The sequence below is a fragment of the Symphodus melops genome (genome assembly GCF_947650265.1).
Source record: "Symphodus melops genome assembly, chromosome: 10".
NCBI lineage: Eukaryota > Metazoa > Chordata > Actinopteri > Labriformes > Labridae > Symphodus > Symphodus melops.
The window spans coordinates 10645962-10665988 of NC_136700.1; the positions used below are offsets into that span (position 1 = coordinate 10645962).

At 37.5% G+C, this 20027-nt stretch overlaps 1 protein-coding gene across 1 annotated transcript in view; it reads left to right on the top strand.

Moving 5' to 3' along the window:
• The window catches only part of drd2a (dopamine receptor D2a), a 37735-nt gene extending 17708 nt beyond the window's left edge, over positions 1–20027 (top strand). The window contains exons 2-8 of the mRNA XM_079354342.1: positions 3380–3684; positions 11482–11591; positions 14237–14373; positions 15888–16096; positions 17480–17566; positions 17814–18201; positions 18564–20027. Of these exons, the coding sequence (XP_079210468.1) occupies positions 3412–3684; positions 11482–11591; positions 14237–14373; positions 15888–16096; positions 17480–17566; positions 17814–18201; positions 18564–18760 (1401 nt within the window). The 5' untranslated portion in view covers positions 3380–3411 and the 3' untranslated portion in view covers positions 18761–20027. The remainder of the gene's footprint in view (positions 1–3379; positions 3685–11481; positions 11592–14236; positions 14374–15887; positions 16097–17479; positions 17567–17813; positions 18202–18563) is intronic.

The window sequence follows — 20027 nt, forward strand, 5'->3', positions numbered from 1 at the left end:
TGGACAAATAAATAAGATTAGACAGCACAGGGCATCTGCAGGGTACACACACAGACTGATGCCCCCGAGCAATTCTTACTCATCTTACCAGGAGTTCTCCTTCCTCACCAACTCCCTCTCTCCCTTTATTTATTCTCTCACAGCTTCTCTCCAAATGTGGCTTCTCCATGTAGAGATGCTTTGATGTGCCCCTCCTCTGGTGACTTTTCTTAATTTAGCTGTCTGCTAAAGTGTGCTACATGTTACTAACAATGTGTGCACATGCAATACGGACATAACAGTAATCCAAAGTTTATTTAAATCACGTTGTTTATGTCCTTAAGTTACGTAGCTCATTTTGCATAAATAGTTGCCAAGTGGCCTTTTTTTGCAAAGATTTATTTTAGGGCTTTTTATGCCTTTATTTAGTGACCGGAGAGATAGAGTCAGAAATCACTGAGAGAGAGAGTGGGTAATGACATGCTGGAAAGGAGCAAGAGGTCAGATTTGAACCCGGGCTTTCTGCTTGGAGGACTATAGCCTCTGTTCATGGGTCACACGCTTTAACCACTTTGCTAGCAACACCCCTAGTATGCCCTTTTTTAACATTCACAGTCGTTGCTGCTACAAGTGCACAATCCTTTGTTAAGGATAAATAATCTCATCAACGCAGTGACATTCAAATGTACTGTAGGTGTGATGTACCCAACCCTATTAAAGAGTTCACCATTTTTCTAAGTGAGTGTCCTTCGAATGGAAACGTGTCCTGAAGAAGTCTAAGGTCTTGAAAACCGACAGTGGTTATGACGGCTTTGGATTTTTTTCTTTCTTTTAAACAGGCTCTCGTTAGGCATTAAAGGGCATGACAGAATCTCTAAAGAATTTGCCTTTACAAGTCAACAGTTATATAGTGAATTAACATGAATGAGATAAAAACACAGTCAAAGAGCTCTATTGTAAGGATGTGACTGCAATATGCTGGGAAAGATACTGAGTAGTCTCATTTATTTTCAAACCATGCAGGTACTGCCGAAGGAACTTACAATAAAACATTGCCAACATGTCAGGCTTGGTAAAGTGATTACTTGGATATCTTTGCCTTTTTTACCGTGAGCCAAAACAAAAGACAGGATGTTATGCAACAATTGAACTATGCATAGCTACACCAGGACTTAACAGGTTACATTCAGATTGTTTCCATGTCATCCCATATGCACTTTTACAGGTGAAGTCAATGTATGTGGCAATAGTCAAATAATTATGAAAAGGTTTCCTTTGGATGCACTTTCCAGTACATAACTCTCTCTGTGTTTTCATAGACAAAACTGTTTTCTTGCTATGATGAGCGTTGTAACAAAAAGAAATACTTGAGTGGATCTTCATCTCAGCCTACTGAAACTTTTTTTTAATATAATAATAGCAGTATAGAAATATATCAGTAGATAGTAGTTTTTAGCCACATCTCAAAGTGGAAATTGCCGATGGAGTCAATCATTTAAAACTTCATAATGTTCATGAAGGTATATGAGTGCTTCTCAATGTCAAAGATAATTAACATTAAACTTGTATAATATGATCTCTTGTTATATCAACGTTTTCACGATACAGTATATGACCAAATTTTGCACGAATACATGTAAAGGCAGGAGATAATTAGTCATAAGAAAAACGATATGGTATAGTTAGAAAGACAGAAATGATCCTGAGAAACATTTGCAAGCGTGAGACAATTATCATTAGGTCAAGGAAATTATATCAGTTGCTGAGATGAAAAGAGAGTACGATGCAGCTCGGGATTTGAAATAGATTCCTTTCAGGCTTGATCAGCCAGTAAGGCTTTGAAACCAATTAAGATAAGAGTGAAACAGGAGGAGAGAGTGAAAATTGGGACAGGAAAGTGGAGGAGGAGAAACATTCTGTTGAAAAGGAAAATATTGGGAAGGATTTAATGTTGTCAGCGTCATTGCAACCAAACAGAGATATTATGAAACATAAATGGATAACTAACTCTATGCTTTAAATGTGACACGAGAACATCCAGACCAGTGAACTGTATATGTAAATACTAACAAGTAGAATATATGATGAACTGACTTCATTGTTAAAATTAAGTATTTTTTTCATCCTTATTGTATGTCACTAATGAACGAGGATAAACACTAATCATTGTCATAAAAAAAGATGCATTTAATTTTGTGTGATGGTGTGTTTGTTTAGAACACATAGCTTCACTATTTACAGTATTTGCATTACAAATACAAACACATTTGACACCTTAAATAGCTTTATTGTTTTCGTCTATTCTGTCCAGTTGTATTGCGGGGAAACATAACGTGCCCATTTGGTTATTGCATCATGCTCTACTAGTATGCATGCATGGATGCATGTATGCACTCACAAGCACAACTGGAATACCTGCCAACTGCAGAAGGCCATAAGACAAATGTGTGGTGAACGCAACACAAACTTTTCCACCGATCGGCTGTTGGTGGAAGTAATGGGCCAAGAAATGCAGCAGAGCACCAACAAAAAAAAGAAATCAACAGAAAAAAACAGGGAATGAGAAAGCAGCTACAAAATGGAAACTGTCATGCGAACAATACTGGTTTAAACATATTTGAAAATGTATTTTGTATGTTTTGACTTTTCTTTTACCAAAATCTAATTTTAGCATGTGTTATATGTATAATGTGATGTTGGTGTGAGGCACAATCAGAACACTTGACCAAAAAAAACACTTTGGGGAAAATTTCAGTTTTCCTTCTCTCTTTTGTTGCACCTCTTTTATCAAAAATAGAGAATAAAATGAAAAGCACATACCTGCAGATGAATATTTTGAAAGGGTGTCTACTTGTAGTGTGTTTTATTTAAAAACTTTTAGAAAGCTGATAAAGTAAAACTTTCTGTTCTTAACTATGTTTTGTTCTGGTTTAAATCTAACCGATTTAAAAGTTTTATCTCTGAAAAAAACGCCACAATAGGTTGTGACGGCAGCACACGTCACGATTTAAAATAGTTTTATACACAAGGCAACTTGCCTCTACATGAAGAAATTGAGTTTCTGCCAGATCTCTAACTGAACCACTTAGTCTTCATATCCCCCCTTAAGTTCATCCAAGATGTTTACGTTTTAATATTGTTTAATGTGATGGAAATGTGGTAGATGCTTTATACATCATGTTCTACACATTAGGACGCAGCTGTAATTTTAAAATGGACCCGTGATTGGGTGCAGCAGGGTTTACTTGATAAATAAACGAGTTGCCTCAGTAGTGCAATTATTGCAGCAATACTGCTTGTACCGAAACATTACAGCTTTTTTCACCATTAACTGTTTCTTGAACATCTAAATGAAAATAAGTGCACTAAAAATTCACTTGTCTCTCTGTGTGGTTTGCAGGGCCCACTCCTGGCCTGTGTCACTCCCAGCTAATGGATGTCTTTACCCAGTATGCCTACAATGACAGTTTCTTCGAAAATGGAACATTCAATGAAACAGATAAGGAACAGAAGCACCCGTACAATTACTACGCCATGCTGCTCACCTTGCTCATCTTCGTCATTGTCTTCGGCAACGTGCTGGTGTGCATTGCTGTGTCTAGAGAGAAGGCTCTGCAGACCACCACCAACTACCTGATTGTCAGCCTGGCAGTCGCTGACCTCCTGGTGGCTACGCTGGTCATGCCCTGGGTTGTCTATTTGGAGGTAGGAAAGCAGAGATACACACACAGACACAAACACACATGTACTGTATACTCTTACTTTGAGGGACTAAGGAGAGGGGAAAAGAACATTCCTCTTCAGCTATACTTCTTTTATGTAGTCATATACAATAAAGGTTTTGATGATTGCATCAAACAGGTACAAAACAATTCCTGTTTTTTCTAGAGTGCATTGAACAAGACCTATTGATCTCCATTGCATTTCTGCATTTGATAGTGTTACAATTAGGACTTTAATTGACTTTTCAGTAGTTTAACCATTGATTACAAAACCCTGAAAAATCAAATATCAGATATCTCGATGCACAAGTAACTGAAGGCAATTGGTTGTGACATACCTAATTGAATAGATAAAATAAGGTTGTTTATATATATATATATACTGTATATATATATATATATATATATATATATATATATATATATATGTATATATATATATATATATATAAACAACCTTATTTCTATTTTTGGATGTTTTATTCCATGTTATAATTCCCCTTCCCTCCAGAATAATGACCTTTAAAAAATAACAAAGGTGAAATACATTTCAATCTGCACTGTTTTTCAGATTTGACAAATGTTTAAGCAAGAATAATATATGATAATATATAACATATAGTAATATAGCCATGTGAATGAGGCAAAATAGACAGGCACTACATAAGATGACTCAGCAAAGTCTGGGGTCCTTTACTTCTGCTCACGGATCGCATAGCTCAGTGTTTCCCAAACTTTTTTTTCTGGTGACCCGTTTTTTTTTAATGATAAACCATTGCGACCCAATTCACGGGTTAGATAACAACCGGCGACTTCTCTTGTGAGAGAAGTGAATTTGTCCATAAATTAACATCCCTGACCATTTTCATCACCATTTCTGTATTACCTATTATATATATTGTCTTAACTACTAACAGTGTGTTTGTTCCGAGTTGTCTTCAGACCATGCTTTCTTGATAAAGTTTTAACAAGCTAAAGCTGGCAAATTTAACTTGCTTCTGTGCTTTTCTCCCTAACCGTAGACCCACTGTAGATCAGGAACTTGTATACAGCTATTAAGTAATCGATATTTCAATCAAGCTAAACATTACAACTATTATTCATGAGACAAAATCACAGAGCTATAAAACACAGATGGAAAAAAAGGTCTGAGTTAGACACGCTGGCTGCATTTTCAGCAGGTCAGAGGCTCAAGGTGAAACAGAGGTGGCGGCTTAAATGTTCACATAAGCATTGTAAATATCAGTCCTGCAGTGCTTAAAGGGCTGTAATGTAGCAGCAGCATGTAACAACATCAAAATGTCAGACCTGTCTGGTTGGAGGTCAGACAGTTATGAATAATTCTTCCTAATTTTTGGGATAAAAACATTTTTTTTGCCATCACTGCTGTGTTGGATAATGCAGACTTGCTTTTTAAAATGCAGTTATGACACACGGACACAGCTAAAATGTGAGACTAGACTCAGGTCCAGCATAAATATCATCTCCAATCTTCCAAATCACTTGTGAGCAGGATGTGGGCTATCTTTCAGAAAACTCTCTCTTCTCTATCTCTGGACTGTTGCTTCTTTCTTCTCTCTCTTTACGGGCCCTGGGGTTATTTCTGGCCATCAAGCTTTAGGTCACGCTGTGTGATGTAGAGAAAGGCAATCTAAGAGGGACTCTAATCCTCCTGTGTCTCTCAGTGAGTCATGATGATTATCACTCTGATCAGATTACAGAGTATAAATCCATAGGATGTCATGGTCTTTGCCTGTTTCCATGCATGTTTGTTTTCACATTCAGAGGCCATGGGAAAAGTTTTAATTACATAGCACTATTTAACTCACACAGTTGGCTTCACACACACAGGCATACAAACAAATAAACACTCAAAAAGATCAATCACAACATAACCAAAGGCTATAAGTACTCAGAGGATGAGAGCTAAAACAGCAAAGATATAATCACATGTCAAGTGGGAATGGATAGAAGGCTTGTATTTGATAATCAATGTGGATAAAGGCTGCAATATGTACCCAGGAAGTTGGACATTTTACTGTGGGTGAGATCATGCAATACCTTGTATGTAACTAATAGGATCTTATAGTTGATTCTGAACTTAAAAGGAAGTCAGTAAAGGGATGCAAAACGGTGATATGGTCAAGGAGCAGTGCTAATAATCTGGCAGCTGCATTTAACTGCAATATAGGGACGACTAGCTGAAGCACAAGCAGAGGGAACAGCACTGAGCTGTGGATAAACACTGCAACATTTGGAAAAACTGTGTTGCAACAATTATTGTCTCCTATGAACAGAAAATCTAATATTTAGGGATATGTTGGTCAAAGGTAGTAGTAGTAGATGTGAAGCTGGACAGTATGGGAGTTAACCCCGACATCATCAGGTGGAAACGTAACTTCCTTTTTGATAAGCAACAGTTAATATTCATTGGCCAACCATCATCAGTTATCATCACTCCCACTGGGGTACCACAAGGGCGCATCTTCTGTCCTTTCTTATTTGCTTTAAATACCATGACTGTTATAGTCATCAGAATAATGGAAAACTAATTCAATATGCAGATGATGATGCTCTGTGTGGATTTGTAACATGACAACGTGACCAGAGCTAAGATGGACCAGCTGGTGTTCTGATAATTCATAGATTGGTGAAACCTAAACAATTATTTTTGGTCTTAGAAGACATTCACCTCTCACCCATATAAATATGAACGGAAGCTGTTCAAACTGTAAAGGGAAAGAGTATTTTGGCTTAATTGCTGATGTCAAAATAACATACTATGTTGAATTTGTTTTAAACAAAAGTTTCACTGAAAGAGTACTGATCTTTGTCTATTCAGTATCGGGAGAGAGTGTTGTCTGTACAAAAACTGTGATGCAATTGGAAAAGGTTGTTGAACTAGGTAGCGAGATAGTTGGAAAACCAATGTGGATTATTTCTTGCTTCACCAACTATACAGTCATAGGCGGTGCCAGGGAGGGGTTAGGGGGTGCTGTAGATACCCCTACGAAAGCCATAGTCACTATATAGCAATAGCAATATGTGAATTCTATAATTTATTATTTGTATACAACATAACAAACATATTCAGTCAATTTCAAGATAAAAACACAATTTACAGACTCTGGATTGTATTTTTCATTACTTTATCAACATTACGTAAAAACAGGCACCAAATGAACAACAAATCGTCATCAGAAAGACAAAGGAACATGTTTTCATGTGTATCCGTGTGATCTTGTAGTTCTCCTGTGATGTGTGTAGGCTACAGCTGATCATGGGTGAGCTGCTCCAGAAACGGAGTATGTGTGAATGGGGGGCAGAGCGCAGTTGTATGTATCGTTAGCAAAAGGGAAACATTAACGTCCACGTGTGACTTAGAGACTCAATTCAAACATGGAAACTCAATCAAAACCTGGAATCGACGAACATAATATGGCTAATAAAGGTGATGATGAGGTGAGATAGGCTTGTGAACATATATTCTTAAGGCTAAATGTCTAGCCCTGTTTTTACCACATAATGTGTGCATGTGTGTGTCTCTGGGCCTCGCGAACGTAGCGGTAGAACTTGAACTGGTAACTAGCATTGGGAACATGAAATCTTAAAGCACCCTCTCTGAAAAGTTGAGCAACCCTATTGCACCAACAGAAAAAAAAAATCTGGCACCTCCATTGCATACAGTACACACTGAATTTAGCCAATAAGATGACAGCAGACCCACTGAACCCACTTTGATCTGAGAATGAACTCTTGACCTCAGATTGTAGGCACAGAATGGGGGTTAGAACTAATTGAGGGAATACGTCTTTTTACCATGCAGCTTTCAGCTGCTCAACGAGCTCTGAAGATACAGTAAGAACTCTGAACGTTTTTGAACTTGCCACTTGAGACCCCTTGCATTCTACAAATCAAGTGATGCTTTCATGATGTATTTCAATTTAAAGTCGAGCTGAGTTTAAGTTTAGTCAGTTTTATAAGAAGTATTTGCCTTTCGTAGGATTTATAAGAGGGAATTGAGTGACACTGACTCTTGGATGGAGCTTAACAAGTTAATTTACTATGGAGGTTATTGGGTTTTGCAGAGAAACACATTTTGTGTATTATCAACATAAAGTGAAATGATATGTCACAAAAGCCACTGAGGAGATGTGATTTTCAATATTGTATATGACCTAAATATGAATCAATGGAATAGCCTGATTGAGAGAGTTATAGGCATTAGTCAGGTGAAGAAATTTGAGAAAGGAATATTGACTTTTATCTGCATGCATCAGAATGTGTGACGTAATCTGACAATATGTGGATACCGAACACAACATGAGAGTATTCCAATGTCATTGTGGTTAAAGTATACCTCTTTTGTTACCATTAGCATAAATTATAACATTAGGGTTTGTTTATCTATAATCTATGCAACCTGCGTTTCAGAAATATTTACTTGCTGTCTCTGTTGTGGGAATCTGGGCAAACACAGCAGGAGCCCACATCAAAGCCCCTCTTGTTTGAATGTTAATCAGCCACATATCAAAGCTCCCAACATAGCTGAAAAATGCTCAATAGAATATGAATTGTGATATTGTTACAAAGAAAGCTAGTCCCTGATGGTTTAAACTGTTTTAATTGATCAGGTGTGTACGTTTGGCAAAGAGCCACTCAGCAGGTTTTTAGAGTTTGACAGCTATGTTTTCAGTTTCTGACAAAGGCAAGACTTAAAGGGGAAAAATCCACTTTTACATTAAGCAACCTATGTGTTTATCAACCCACACAGTTGGAAATAAATCCATCAAGTTTGTGGTCTGTATGTCTTACCACACAGAAAAATGGTGTTTCAAATTTTCTCAGTTTGTGACATCACAAGTTGGATTCTCCCCTTCCCTCCCCTGGTATCTCCACCCATGGACTCCACCTCCAGCCTAGAGCAAAACTTGCACAGCTCCATCATTTTTATTATCTCTACAGAGAAGTGATTTCTACCAGGAAAACTCATGGGGGGTCATTGCATTTAAAGAGACACTCTAAAATGGAGCGTTCTGAGAGAGCTGGTTTCTACAGGGTCACACACCTCCTCTGGTGTTTGATTCATGTCATATTTGGACCAAAGCACAGCACAGATGTTTCATTTAAACCATAGGGACTTTTTGAAAAGGTGAAAAGGGGGATAATATGTCCTCTTTAAATCTCCTTTCCTTATTTGTTTAGAAGATATTTAATCCCAAAGCACCAATACCAACAATTTGAGTAGAGCCCATTTATTAGAAACAAAGTACTGGCTATTTGTCAAAGTCAAAATATATTCCCCAGCGAGTGTTTGGAGTGGAATATTTTACAGATTTTGGCATGGTCCGCTTAGGCTGTCAAGCCTGCAGTTAATGTGGAGCGGGATAAACGGAGGCAGCAGCAATTGGAGAGGTTGGAAACCCTTCAAGATGAGTCCAAGAAAGAACAAGGACTGATAGTATTACTGATTGTCTGATTATACCTTTCTGAGGCTTGGACCAGCCAGCTTAAAACAAATTCTGTGTTAAGTGAAAATGTGTTATTCTGTTTTGAAGCAAACTCCAATCACAGAATGTGGATGTGACTCACTTTCTCCTGTTGTTAATGTATTTGTATTAACTACAATGAGGGCTTAGCCCCAAAGTGTGGGAGGGCCATTCAGCATGCCCTTTATTATTAAATACTGGATTAACGTTAATTAACTCAGTGCTTGCTTTCTGCCATGTGTGAGTAATTTCACAATCCTATGGTGGTGAAATTATGCATGACTTCAGGTCCACGGTTTATTTAAAACCGGGATAAATAAAAATGTGCAGTTTTAGTCTTCTTTTTGTTCTTGGGGCGTGGGTAGAGATATTCTTCCCGTTTTTAAACACGATTTACACTGTAGGTACCTTCTTACCACATGATTTGCATGTTCACTGTTCAATAATTGTGCAATGTCTGGCCTCTAAAGACAGTGATCAATAAACGTGCAAAAGTGCAAGTTAGACTTGAAACAAAGCTGTAAACATTAAACACGTGTATAATGTTGTGAAACAGTTGACCGTTTCATAAGCTTGAGCCATCAAGAGAAATGTTTCTAACATTATGTAGTTGCAAAAATTACATGTAACCTCTCCAAAGACTTAAAAAAACAGTTCTCCCTCCTGTGTTTTTGGTTGAACCAATTGATGTTCCTTTTTATCTTATGAGATAAAAAGAGATACATGCCTCTTTAGGTTGCCTAAACAGATATGCATCTCTTTCAGCATCCCTTCCATAATGTTGTCACACCCTTAAAATAACAATCTGAGCCAGTTTTGTAGCTGCTGGCTGACATACAATTCTATCACCTCAGATTGTTTATTTTCTACCAATTACTCATTTTTACCCCCGTAACAGATTCATTTTAAATCAGGATTGTGAATGACTCTGTTTGAGTTTTCCATCTATTATTGCATTAAGAAAGTCTAACTTTGAATTTAAAGTGTTTCATTGCTGCCTTATTTAAAGTGACATCCTAAATTGCACTCTTTAATCTATTTTGTCAGTTTCCCAACCCCTATTACTGCATTTTCAATTTCCCTTCACCTTACCTTTGGAAAATTAAATGAGGATGCTGATGCATTATAATTTAGGATTTGCTATGCACAAATGCACAGTGTGAAGAATAAATTAAGTTTGAGTGGGTCGGGAAAGTGTGTATCCTGCAGTGAACATTTCACAGAAGGTGTCCTTTTTTTAGCGTTTGTTTTAATCCATGCTACATGATGCTGTTAAAAAAGCCATAAGGATCTGTTACGGCTTTCAACTCCTGTGAGGCTTTTAAATTTGTTATGAACTGAAGCACCAATGAGTAGGCCTATGTAAAAAGGTTGTGTTGGTGGAGCTTGTTTTATAAAAGAAGTAAGTGAATGAGAGAAACAAAGATTGTATCAAGATTCTGGAAATAAAAATGTCATGATCAAAAGGTTGAACGTTTTGAAAAAGAGGACGGGTTAGAATGGGGGAAGGGCACTCATTAGGCTGTCAGATCATTCTGCATCCCTGCTAGTGTTGCAGACACCAACATACAGCTTTTTGAACTGGCACTTGATTTTATTAAGACACGGCCTGGAGGCAAAGGTTAATCATCCACAGAGGAGTAGGAGTTACCCCCTGACACACACATCTCTCGTACCCTTCTCTGAGCGGTGAAAGGAAGCAGGCGGGGTGGGTGGCATCCGCCTGTACAGATGTGTTGGAAAATCATTGGTGATGTTAGGTCCATTGAGGGGGTCTGTTCATGTAACAGAAGTATGAATACAAATAGGTTTCGATCAGCTCCTTAATTAGACCTGCTGACCTGGATGAATGTGAGAGAATTATTATTTAACTGGGTTTCCGATAAAGCTTTTAAAACATTCTGTCGGGATTGAGTCATGCAGTCAGATGACCTGCAATAGCAGGTGTAACAATCACTTTTTTGTCACACCCTCTTAGTGAGTCATAGCCTTAGTTGTATTATGAACCTTTTTATTTTCTCCACCTGTTTAGACTCTCTCTCTCTCTCTCTCTCTCTCTCTCTCTCTCTCTCTCTCTCTCTCTCTCTCTCTCTCTCTCTCTCTCTCTCTATTTCTCAGTCTCTGTCTGTCTCAGTTACCTCTGTGTGGAAATAATATGAAAAACATACAAGGAGACTCGACTGTCAGGCTTGCCTTTTGTTGTAGAAGAAAAACACATAATTTTCTGTCATGCACAGTGGCTTTGTACTGTTTCCTGTAAACTGCCATTTGTTGATGTTTTTCTCTTCTAGGTAGTGGGAGAGTGGCGCTTTAGCAAGATCCATTGTGACATCTTTGTCACTCTGGATGTGATGATGTGCACGGCCAGCATCCTTAATCTGTGTGCCATCAGCATTGATCGGTGAGTTTGTCTCTGCAAAGATTGTTTAGACCTGCTTCACATGCTTCCTGCATTGATTTTTTTGCTGAAATGTTTAACCTTTTAAATAACAAAGAAATGCTACCTCTAGTAGATCAACAGAGTCCATACTGTATATCTGTATACAGACTAAATGCCATATCCAGACATAGATTTCACAAAACCTTTGTTTTCATGTAAATTAATCTTTTAGTGTACACATCAGATTGTCCAGGAAATCAAATTGTAGCAAATTAGGAACACATGATTTTAGAGATGTGAAAGCAAAAATGTGGACTTCTGCCCTATGAAAACATTTTCAGCCATGGCTCTTTATCGCTGACACACATAATTCTTTAACACATAATAGCAACTATTTAGGTGAAGTCTGGCCCAAAAAAGTGTGTGTGTGTGTGTGTGTGTGTGTATATATGTATATATATATATATATATATATATATATATATATATATATATATATATATATATACACACACACACATACATACATACAGTACATATACATACAAACATACATACAGTACATATACACACACACATATACATATATCATTTATTTTATTTTTTTCCCCCTACAAAATCCATTCTATTAATATGATTTATAGTGCAGCTGTATTTTCATTTTATATCTATGTGTGACATAGTCACCATGGGGGACATTGACACATTAGCAACTGTAATTAAAGTATAATGGTTAGAATGCAAATGTATTATATGCAGAGAAAAGCTTATTAGTCTTCATGATCCCATGATAGTTGACTCTTTGTGTGTTTTACAAATGAGTGTTGCAAGCGGAGAGGAATAGTATTAAAAATTAACCTTTGAATGTCATTTATCGTGCTCTTCCTGTCAACTCTTAATACAACTCTCAACACAAATCAAAGAAATGATGAGTGTAACAGAATCAAGAATTACTTTCTTGGTGGTGTATTTCAGGGTACAAGCTGATTCGTTCAGTTCAGATAAGAGACACATTTCCACCCTCAGGCTGTATTGTATAATATGTACATCAAAGGATTGTTTCTTCATCTTCACCAAAGAGGAGAAAAGGGGGTGATCGCATTAAGGGCCGTTTTGCAAATCTCTGTGAATGAACTCAGGTTGCACTTACACTCATGTGACTAAATGTACTTTTTTTTGGAACACAGGCCAGAATATGAGGCAGTTGATCATCTTTTGTTCAAAAGATGAAAAATAAAAATAGCAATACGAGTTTGGTGGTTTTAGAACAATAACCATTCTAACAAGCTACACAAAGCCTCGTCATAGCAGAAGGCTAATGGGCCTTAAAAACTGTGTTTGTGTGGGAGGTGATATGAATACACTCATGCCAATAAGTAGAACTCTAAACTGTGAAGACATTTATAATTTCAGACCAAATTCTCATCATCAATCTCATCAGGCAGTCGTTAATATTTTAAGAAAGAGCACTTTGCACATTATTTAAGAGACAAATAATCATGCAAAATATCTTTGGGTATCTTGCGTCTTTTATCTTTTATGTTGACTCAGTATCTCTGAATGTTATGTTTGCATGCAAATTCTGTGAGACAAAAAATGCTGTGTATTCTGTTGTATGACACACTGTAGCTTTGAGGCCTGACTTCATGTCTTTATTACATTGTCTTTCTCATAAAACATTCACAAAGGGCAACTTAGGAACAGATGGTTGTTTGAATACTTGTTAAGCAGCTTGCACTGTTCTTTCCCTCTCTTTGTTGGTTCTTTGCATCATCATCACCAACTATTTGTCAAAGAGTAACTCTAGCGTTCGTGTGTTGAGTTTACTTCACAGAGTGTTGCTGTAAAGACATGTAGATCAACATTGGGGCCTTTGTGGCTTGAATGTGTGTGCATTTCACTTAAAAATAGATCAAATAGAGCTGTTTCATTCTTCGTGTTATCTGAACCTCATTTTTATTCAATTCAAAAATATAAGAAAAAGAAGTGTGTGTGTGTGTGGGTGGGTGGGGGAGGGGGTTGCCTTGCATTACCACTGTGTATTATAATAAATGAATAAATGATATAGCACAACGAAAATGGCAGGTATGACATTATAATAATAAGTAACATAATGTGATAAAAATGTAAATGTCCATAAAAAAAAAGACAAGGACCTGAGACATAGACACATGGGAATACATCAGGGAGGAAATCCAGACTTCAACTGACCCAGAAACAGGGAGAAGCCCCAAAGACTAAAACCACTGGGAGGGTGAGAGTAACGAAGCACATGCGAGACAAATGAGGCACAGGTGGAAACAATCAGGGTGGGGCCAGCAGTCATACAGGCAAGGAAACACACAAGGAAGCAAAGCATGACAGGGGAGCAACAAAGTAAAACAGGAAATGATTACTGAACAACAAAATGTGGGAAATACTGTATATAACAACGGAACTTTTAAATGATAATATAAGGATATTGTAGACTTCCCTTGTTGAGTAGAAGCATATCTTGGTATCTCTTGTTGTTGTAAGTGGTCACAGAAGGAGAACCGTCTTATCAAACACAAATGATTTCAAACCATGCAATCATTTTACAGTCTTTTTTTAATTCTTTCTTCGATTTCTATAGAGCGTCATCGATTCCTGAGTTGAAACTAAAGTGGATTCCCTTTCCTTTACAGCTACACAGCAGTTGCGATGCCAATGTTGTACAACACCCGTTACAGTTCCAGAAGACGGGTTACAGTTATGATCTCAGTGGTGTGGGTGCTGTCTTTCGCCATATCGTGTCCCCTGTTGTTTGGCCTAAATAATACAGGTAAGAGAGAATATAATACAGATTGGCTGTATGGTTTTGGTACAGAAATATTCTGCATATTGTCTGCCTTAATGGGTAAAGCAGCTGTAGCGTTGTAGTGTATTATTCATGTCTACTCCCATTGTAAAGAAGAGTGGAGTATGCAGGACAATACAGTAAACAAGTACATTGTGAACAGCCTTGCTTTCACAGAACATGGGCTTTGGGGGGATTACAGTTGAAGCAGTTCCTCATTGAGAGCTTTTTCAGTGTTTCGCTAACCAGCTCCTGTGACCGTCATCCTGTAACTTTGAAGCTCCGCTCATCCCTCTGAGTGCCTTGATGTGATGTCGATTCTACCTCAGACAGTTATATTTGTGAGCCACAAAAAAGCTTTTAAGTGAGAGATGACAGCGGGTCTAGCCAGGCTAAGCAAATAGAAAATATTAAAGGAGAGACGACAACAGGATTGGCTGAAAGTTGAGCAATAGATAATTATTTAGTATAAGTTAAGAAATGTATTTTAGTCAATTAATGAATGAATCAATCAATTTGTATCTGTATAACATAATTTGTTACCTCAAGACACTTTACAAAAAAAGCAGATCTAGTCTCTGTTATATTTTTTACAGAGACCCAACATAAATCGACATTGAGCAAGCACAAAATGTTTCTATAATTTTGAAGTCATGGGTAGAATCTTTCAGTTAATATAAAGGGTCATATTGATTGATTTTTATTTTTTAGACTTTTATTGTCCTTATCATTATGAATAAACTGAATTCCAAAAGGAAAATTTGGGCAAACTTAATGGGCAATCCATTCTCCTACCTGGACCTGCAACCACCCTTTATTTTGAACATATAATAATGACACAATGTACACAGTGACACTTGTAATCCTTCCTGTTGGCAGCAATTGTGGCATAATCTAGCTTGTCTGAAGTGTCTGAGATTAACTTTTTGTTTGACAGAAAGGCAGGTTCTTTCCAAAGACTTTAACCTCAATGTGAGCGTGTTCTGGTCTGAGTTGAGTTAAAAAGTCAGAGAAGTAGCTAGACTAAGTTTGAAAAGAGAATCAAAGAAAAAAAAAAAAAAAAAGCTAACATACTGTTCAGGGAGTCAAAAAATTGTGCGACACAATCTCTACATTTGGCTTTTGATAAAAGCCTCATGGCAGCATACCGGACCATCAAAATGGCAGGGTAGACTGTGATTGATGGAGAAATATTGATCGCAAAAGGTCTAGGCTTTGGAGGAATGTGGGAGTGATGTTGGGGGAGAAAACTGGTGCAAGACCTCCTAGTTCTGTAAGTGGCATGAAGAAATGTTCAGTTTTGGAAGAATTTTCAAAGATTGAAAACGTCTTACCTTCAGGTGCCAGTTCCAGCCAATTATTCTATTTTTAATGCAGAAAGTTTTCCAGTAGTCCCACTGACATGCAAACAACAAAACTACCCCAACAAAAAAGAAACAGTAAGATGTAACATAAAGACATGTGAACCCCCCCCCCCCCCCTTGTGCTTATCTTCACAGCCACTCGAGATGAGTCCCTATGTGTTATCGCAAACCCGGCCTTTGTGGTGTACTCCTCCATTGTGTCCTTCTATGTCCCCTTTATCATCACTCTTCTGGTTTATGTGCAAATTTACGTGGTCCTGAGGAAGCGCAGGAAACGTGTCAACACCAAGCCAAAGCAGCGTGTATGCCAGGCTGCTGACCCTGATGTGGCCACTTCTCTGAAGGTGAGATGTTATGGTTTACAGCTTACACTTTATGGCTTCAATGTGAAACTGAGATTGATTTACACGTTTATTAAACTAAAGCCCTTTGTAGCAAGGTGTGTTTTTTAACCATTGTAAAAAACACAACAGAACATATGACATGTCCCTTCAAGCTGACTTGTTTCTTTATGAAACTGCAATCAATCATTTTTCATTTTTTCAACCCAATTATACATACAGGGTTTAATGGACAGGCCTTTTAGTACATAACATTCCACGAAGGAAAAACAGACAATAAGGTAATGGATTTTTTTTTGAAAAACAAAACAATGGAGAGCAGATATTAAAAAGCCTATACACCTATAGCAAAGCATTACAAATGTTTTTCTACCCATGTATGTAAATGAAACTGCTGGTTTCAGTTAATCTTATTGTTACATTTACTGGCACATTTAGAGTCAAAAACCGTCATGCAGCCTTTATAACCATGGCCCCCTAATGACCTTTTGCTATTCTGGTTATTGATTTTACTGACACTGTAAAACTCAATGGGCCCTGCACAGGAAGTCAAGTAATGTTTTTGATCCACTGCACTACATTACTCTTGTTTGTGCATTTACAGCAACATTTGTGTGTTGTATCTGTGTGTGTGTGTGTGTGTGTGTGTGTGTGTGTGTGTGTGTGTGTTGAATGAGGTCAGGGAATACATTTATAACAAACACTGTTTAAGGAAAAAAAAGACCACATATAACTCTAAAATGTCATGATCCATGAAATTGTTACACGAGCTTCACACATGATTAAAAATCTTGGATGAGATATGATCAATTTAGGGAAATAATCTCAGCTCTCACACTGTTGTTTTATAGACTTGTGGCTGCAATGAAGTTGTGCGTCAGATTCTTGCGAAACAGCAGGTTCCATGCGGCCTCATTAGACATGGTCAGCAGGGGGACTTGTTCTTAGATCACATTTTGTCTGCTGTGCTTTGATTATGTACTTTCTTCTTGCCTTTTTTAACAACTTTCTTTCAGGCTTTTTCAGTTATAGAGACAAAGGTTAACATACATACACAAACATGTCAATTCCAATGAATAAAATGCCACCACCATGAGATTTCTTCTTTACACACTCAATAAAGAGAGATCACACTCTGGTATTTGTGTCATTAGAGCTGTTTGGAGTATGGCTTATCTTTTTTAACTGATGTAGAGATAGAAGCCCCCGAATCCATCTCCTGAAGGCCTGGCAATTTGTTAGAATTTCAATTCATTAAAATCATCCTTTGAGTTATAAGGCCACAAAATGTTATTGCTCTCTTTTGTGTATTAGTGGTACATATTTCTGGGGGTGTGACTCCAAAGAGTACTTTCTTCTTGTCTGACGGAGCTGTTTTCATTTCAGGATAAATGCACTCATCCAGAGGACATAAGGTTGTGCACCATGATTGTTAAAACAAATGGGAGTTTTCCTGTCAAGAAGAAGAAAGTGGTAAGTGCAATTTCTCTTTTCCTGTTTTGTTTGTTATTAGCCTTTACAGTTAGGTTTTGAAAACATTTGCTTTTCATATTTCGGAATAAAACAGGATTAAAAAGTCACTTTTCTGCTCCTAAAAGCGTGGCACGCCTAAATTGAAGCCTCAAGTCCTGTTTTTTATTTTTTTCAATGCCACCCATTGTGTACTCCTGAAACCTGGCCTTTAAATTAGTCTTTCCTTTCTCCTCCTGACTTTGTTCAGATTTTCATCAAAGATGGAGTGCATGAAGGGGAAGATCTGGAGCTGGATGAGCTGAACAACAGCAGTTGCTGCCAAAACCAGAAGCAGCAGCCTCAGCGTGCTCTCGGAGACACTCCAGCCACCAGCCACCAACTACTGATGCCCAATAAAGCCAATGCCAGCCCCACATCGTCTCCTCCCACTCCCCCTGAGGAGAGCCAGAAAGCAGAAAAAAATGGAGATCCTAGCAGGGAGGCCATAAGGGATCCTACACCTGTCGTGACAAAAGCCTTTCAGACACAGGCTTTACCTAACGGCAAGACCCAAACGTCTGTTAGGAGCATGAGCAAGAGGAAGATCTCTCAGCAGAAGGAGAAGAAGGCCACGCAGATGTTAGCCATCGTCCTGGGTAGGTTTCCACAATGTAACACATGAAATATATATCAATATTCATCAAAAAATATCACAGCATCAAACATGGATCATCTTTCAAATTAGAGCTAATATTTTGTTCCACTCAATTGTACAACAAACTTATCTTGTAACACTAACTCAAAAAAAAGTTTCTTTGAGTTTCCTGTCAAAGTGTTTTGGTAAGGCCGTAAAACAGAGCCTGAAACATCAATGTCTGTGATGCAATGACAAGAAATCTTGTTCGTATTTCAGTCAAAAAATCCTTGTCAAATTCTCAACATTAAGGTGTTAAATATGATTATCTTCTTTACTGTGCTTTCATATTTTCTAATATGTCTGTTTCTTGTAAATCCCCAGGTGTATTCATCATATGCTGGCTGCCATTTTTCATAACACACATCCTGAACACCCACTGCACAAAATGCAAGGTCCCCGCTGAGATGTATAATGCTTTCACTTGGCTGGGCTACGTGAATAGTGCTGTAAATCCCATCATATACACCACTTTTAATGTAGAATTCAGAAAGGCGTTTATTAAGATCTTGCACTGCTAAACTGCATCATCAGTCGGCTCAGACTGAGGGAGGAGCGATAGATAAATGAATCTCTTCTGGCAAATACCTCATCCTGTTAAGGAAAAAAAACGCACCATAGAGGGAAGCAGCTTTCTAAAGTTGTGAAGCTGAGTGACTGAAAAAAAAGACAGGGTCTTATGAAAAAGACGTGCTGGCTCTCAATGTGAACCGTTTGTGGAGTAACTGTTCTCCAAATCGCTGAATGTAAAACAAGAAATGTCTGTAACAATGAGCTGTTTCATGAAGAAAAGTTGTAACATTGTTTGATAAAAATCATTGTGCTTGTCACATAAGGGGCCATCTGTGTATACCACACACATACAAATTGCTATTTATTGTGTGTGTACTTTATGTTTAGATGATGGATATTTTTTTGCAAATCTTATAGCTAACAAGTCAGTGTTCATTGCAGTGTTAAATCTGATATGTGAGCTCTTATTCTGAAAAACCTATCAAGGACTGGAATGTGTGTTACAAAGACAATTATATGTGGCCATGCCAATATCCACATATGTACAATTTTATAAATTGAAAACCTATATTATTGTAGTAAATTATTTATTATTATTATTTGCTGTACATAGTTTTCTCTATACATAAACTTTGATTATATGCCTGAAATCGAAATGTGATGCATGTTACACTTCTCTACTTGACTTCTCAAGAAATGTATGTTTAATAAAATGACAAAAGATGTCCAATAAATAAAGTAATGAGATACTATGAGGTATCACATGGTAATCAGTGTTTGCAGTGTATAATAATACACATGTGAATGGGTGAGATATTTCCAGGTCTAGTTTGAAGTTTCTGTGATGTTGTTTACTGCCACTAACCCTCTGCAGTGGAGTTCTTTTGCAGCAAACTAATGATCTGTGGATTCCACAACTTCCAGCGAAAACCATGTGGATGTGAGTGACCCCTGAAGAAGTTCCCTGAGGTCTTTTGTAAGAAAGAGTGAGACAAACTTGGCAAAACTGAAACAATACTTGGAGAAGTGCATCAATGCGTTTTGTTTTTTGTATCTATTTTTGCGGCGGACAAATCTTGCACAAGTTTTCGTTCAACAATAAAGACATTACAAAACAAAAATATGTTAATATTTTGCTGATTACCAGCCATATAGTACTATAGTCACTAAAGAAGATCATTCACTCTATCATTGTGAAGTCCTACATTCAACTGCAGTCAAGAAAAATAAAGTCTTTTGAAAAATATATACAGTGTTTTGTTTTATGGCTGCTAT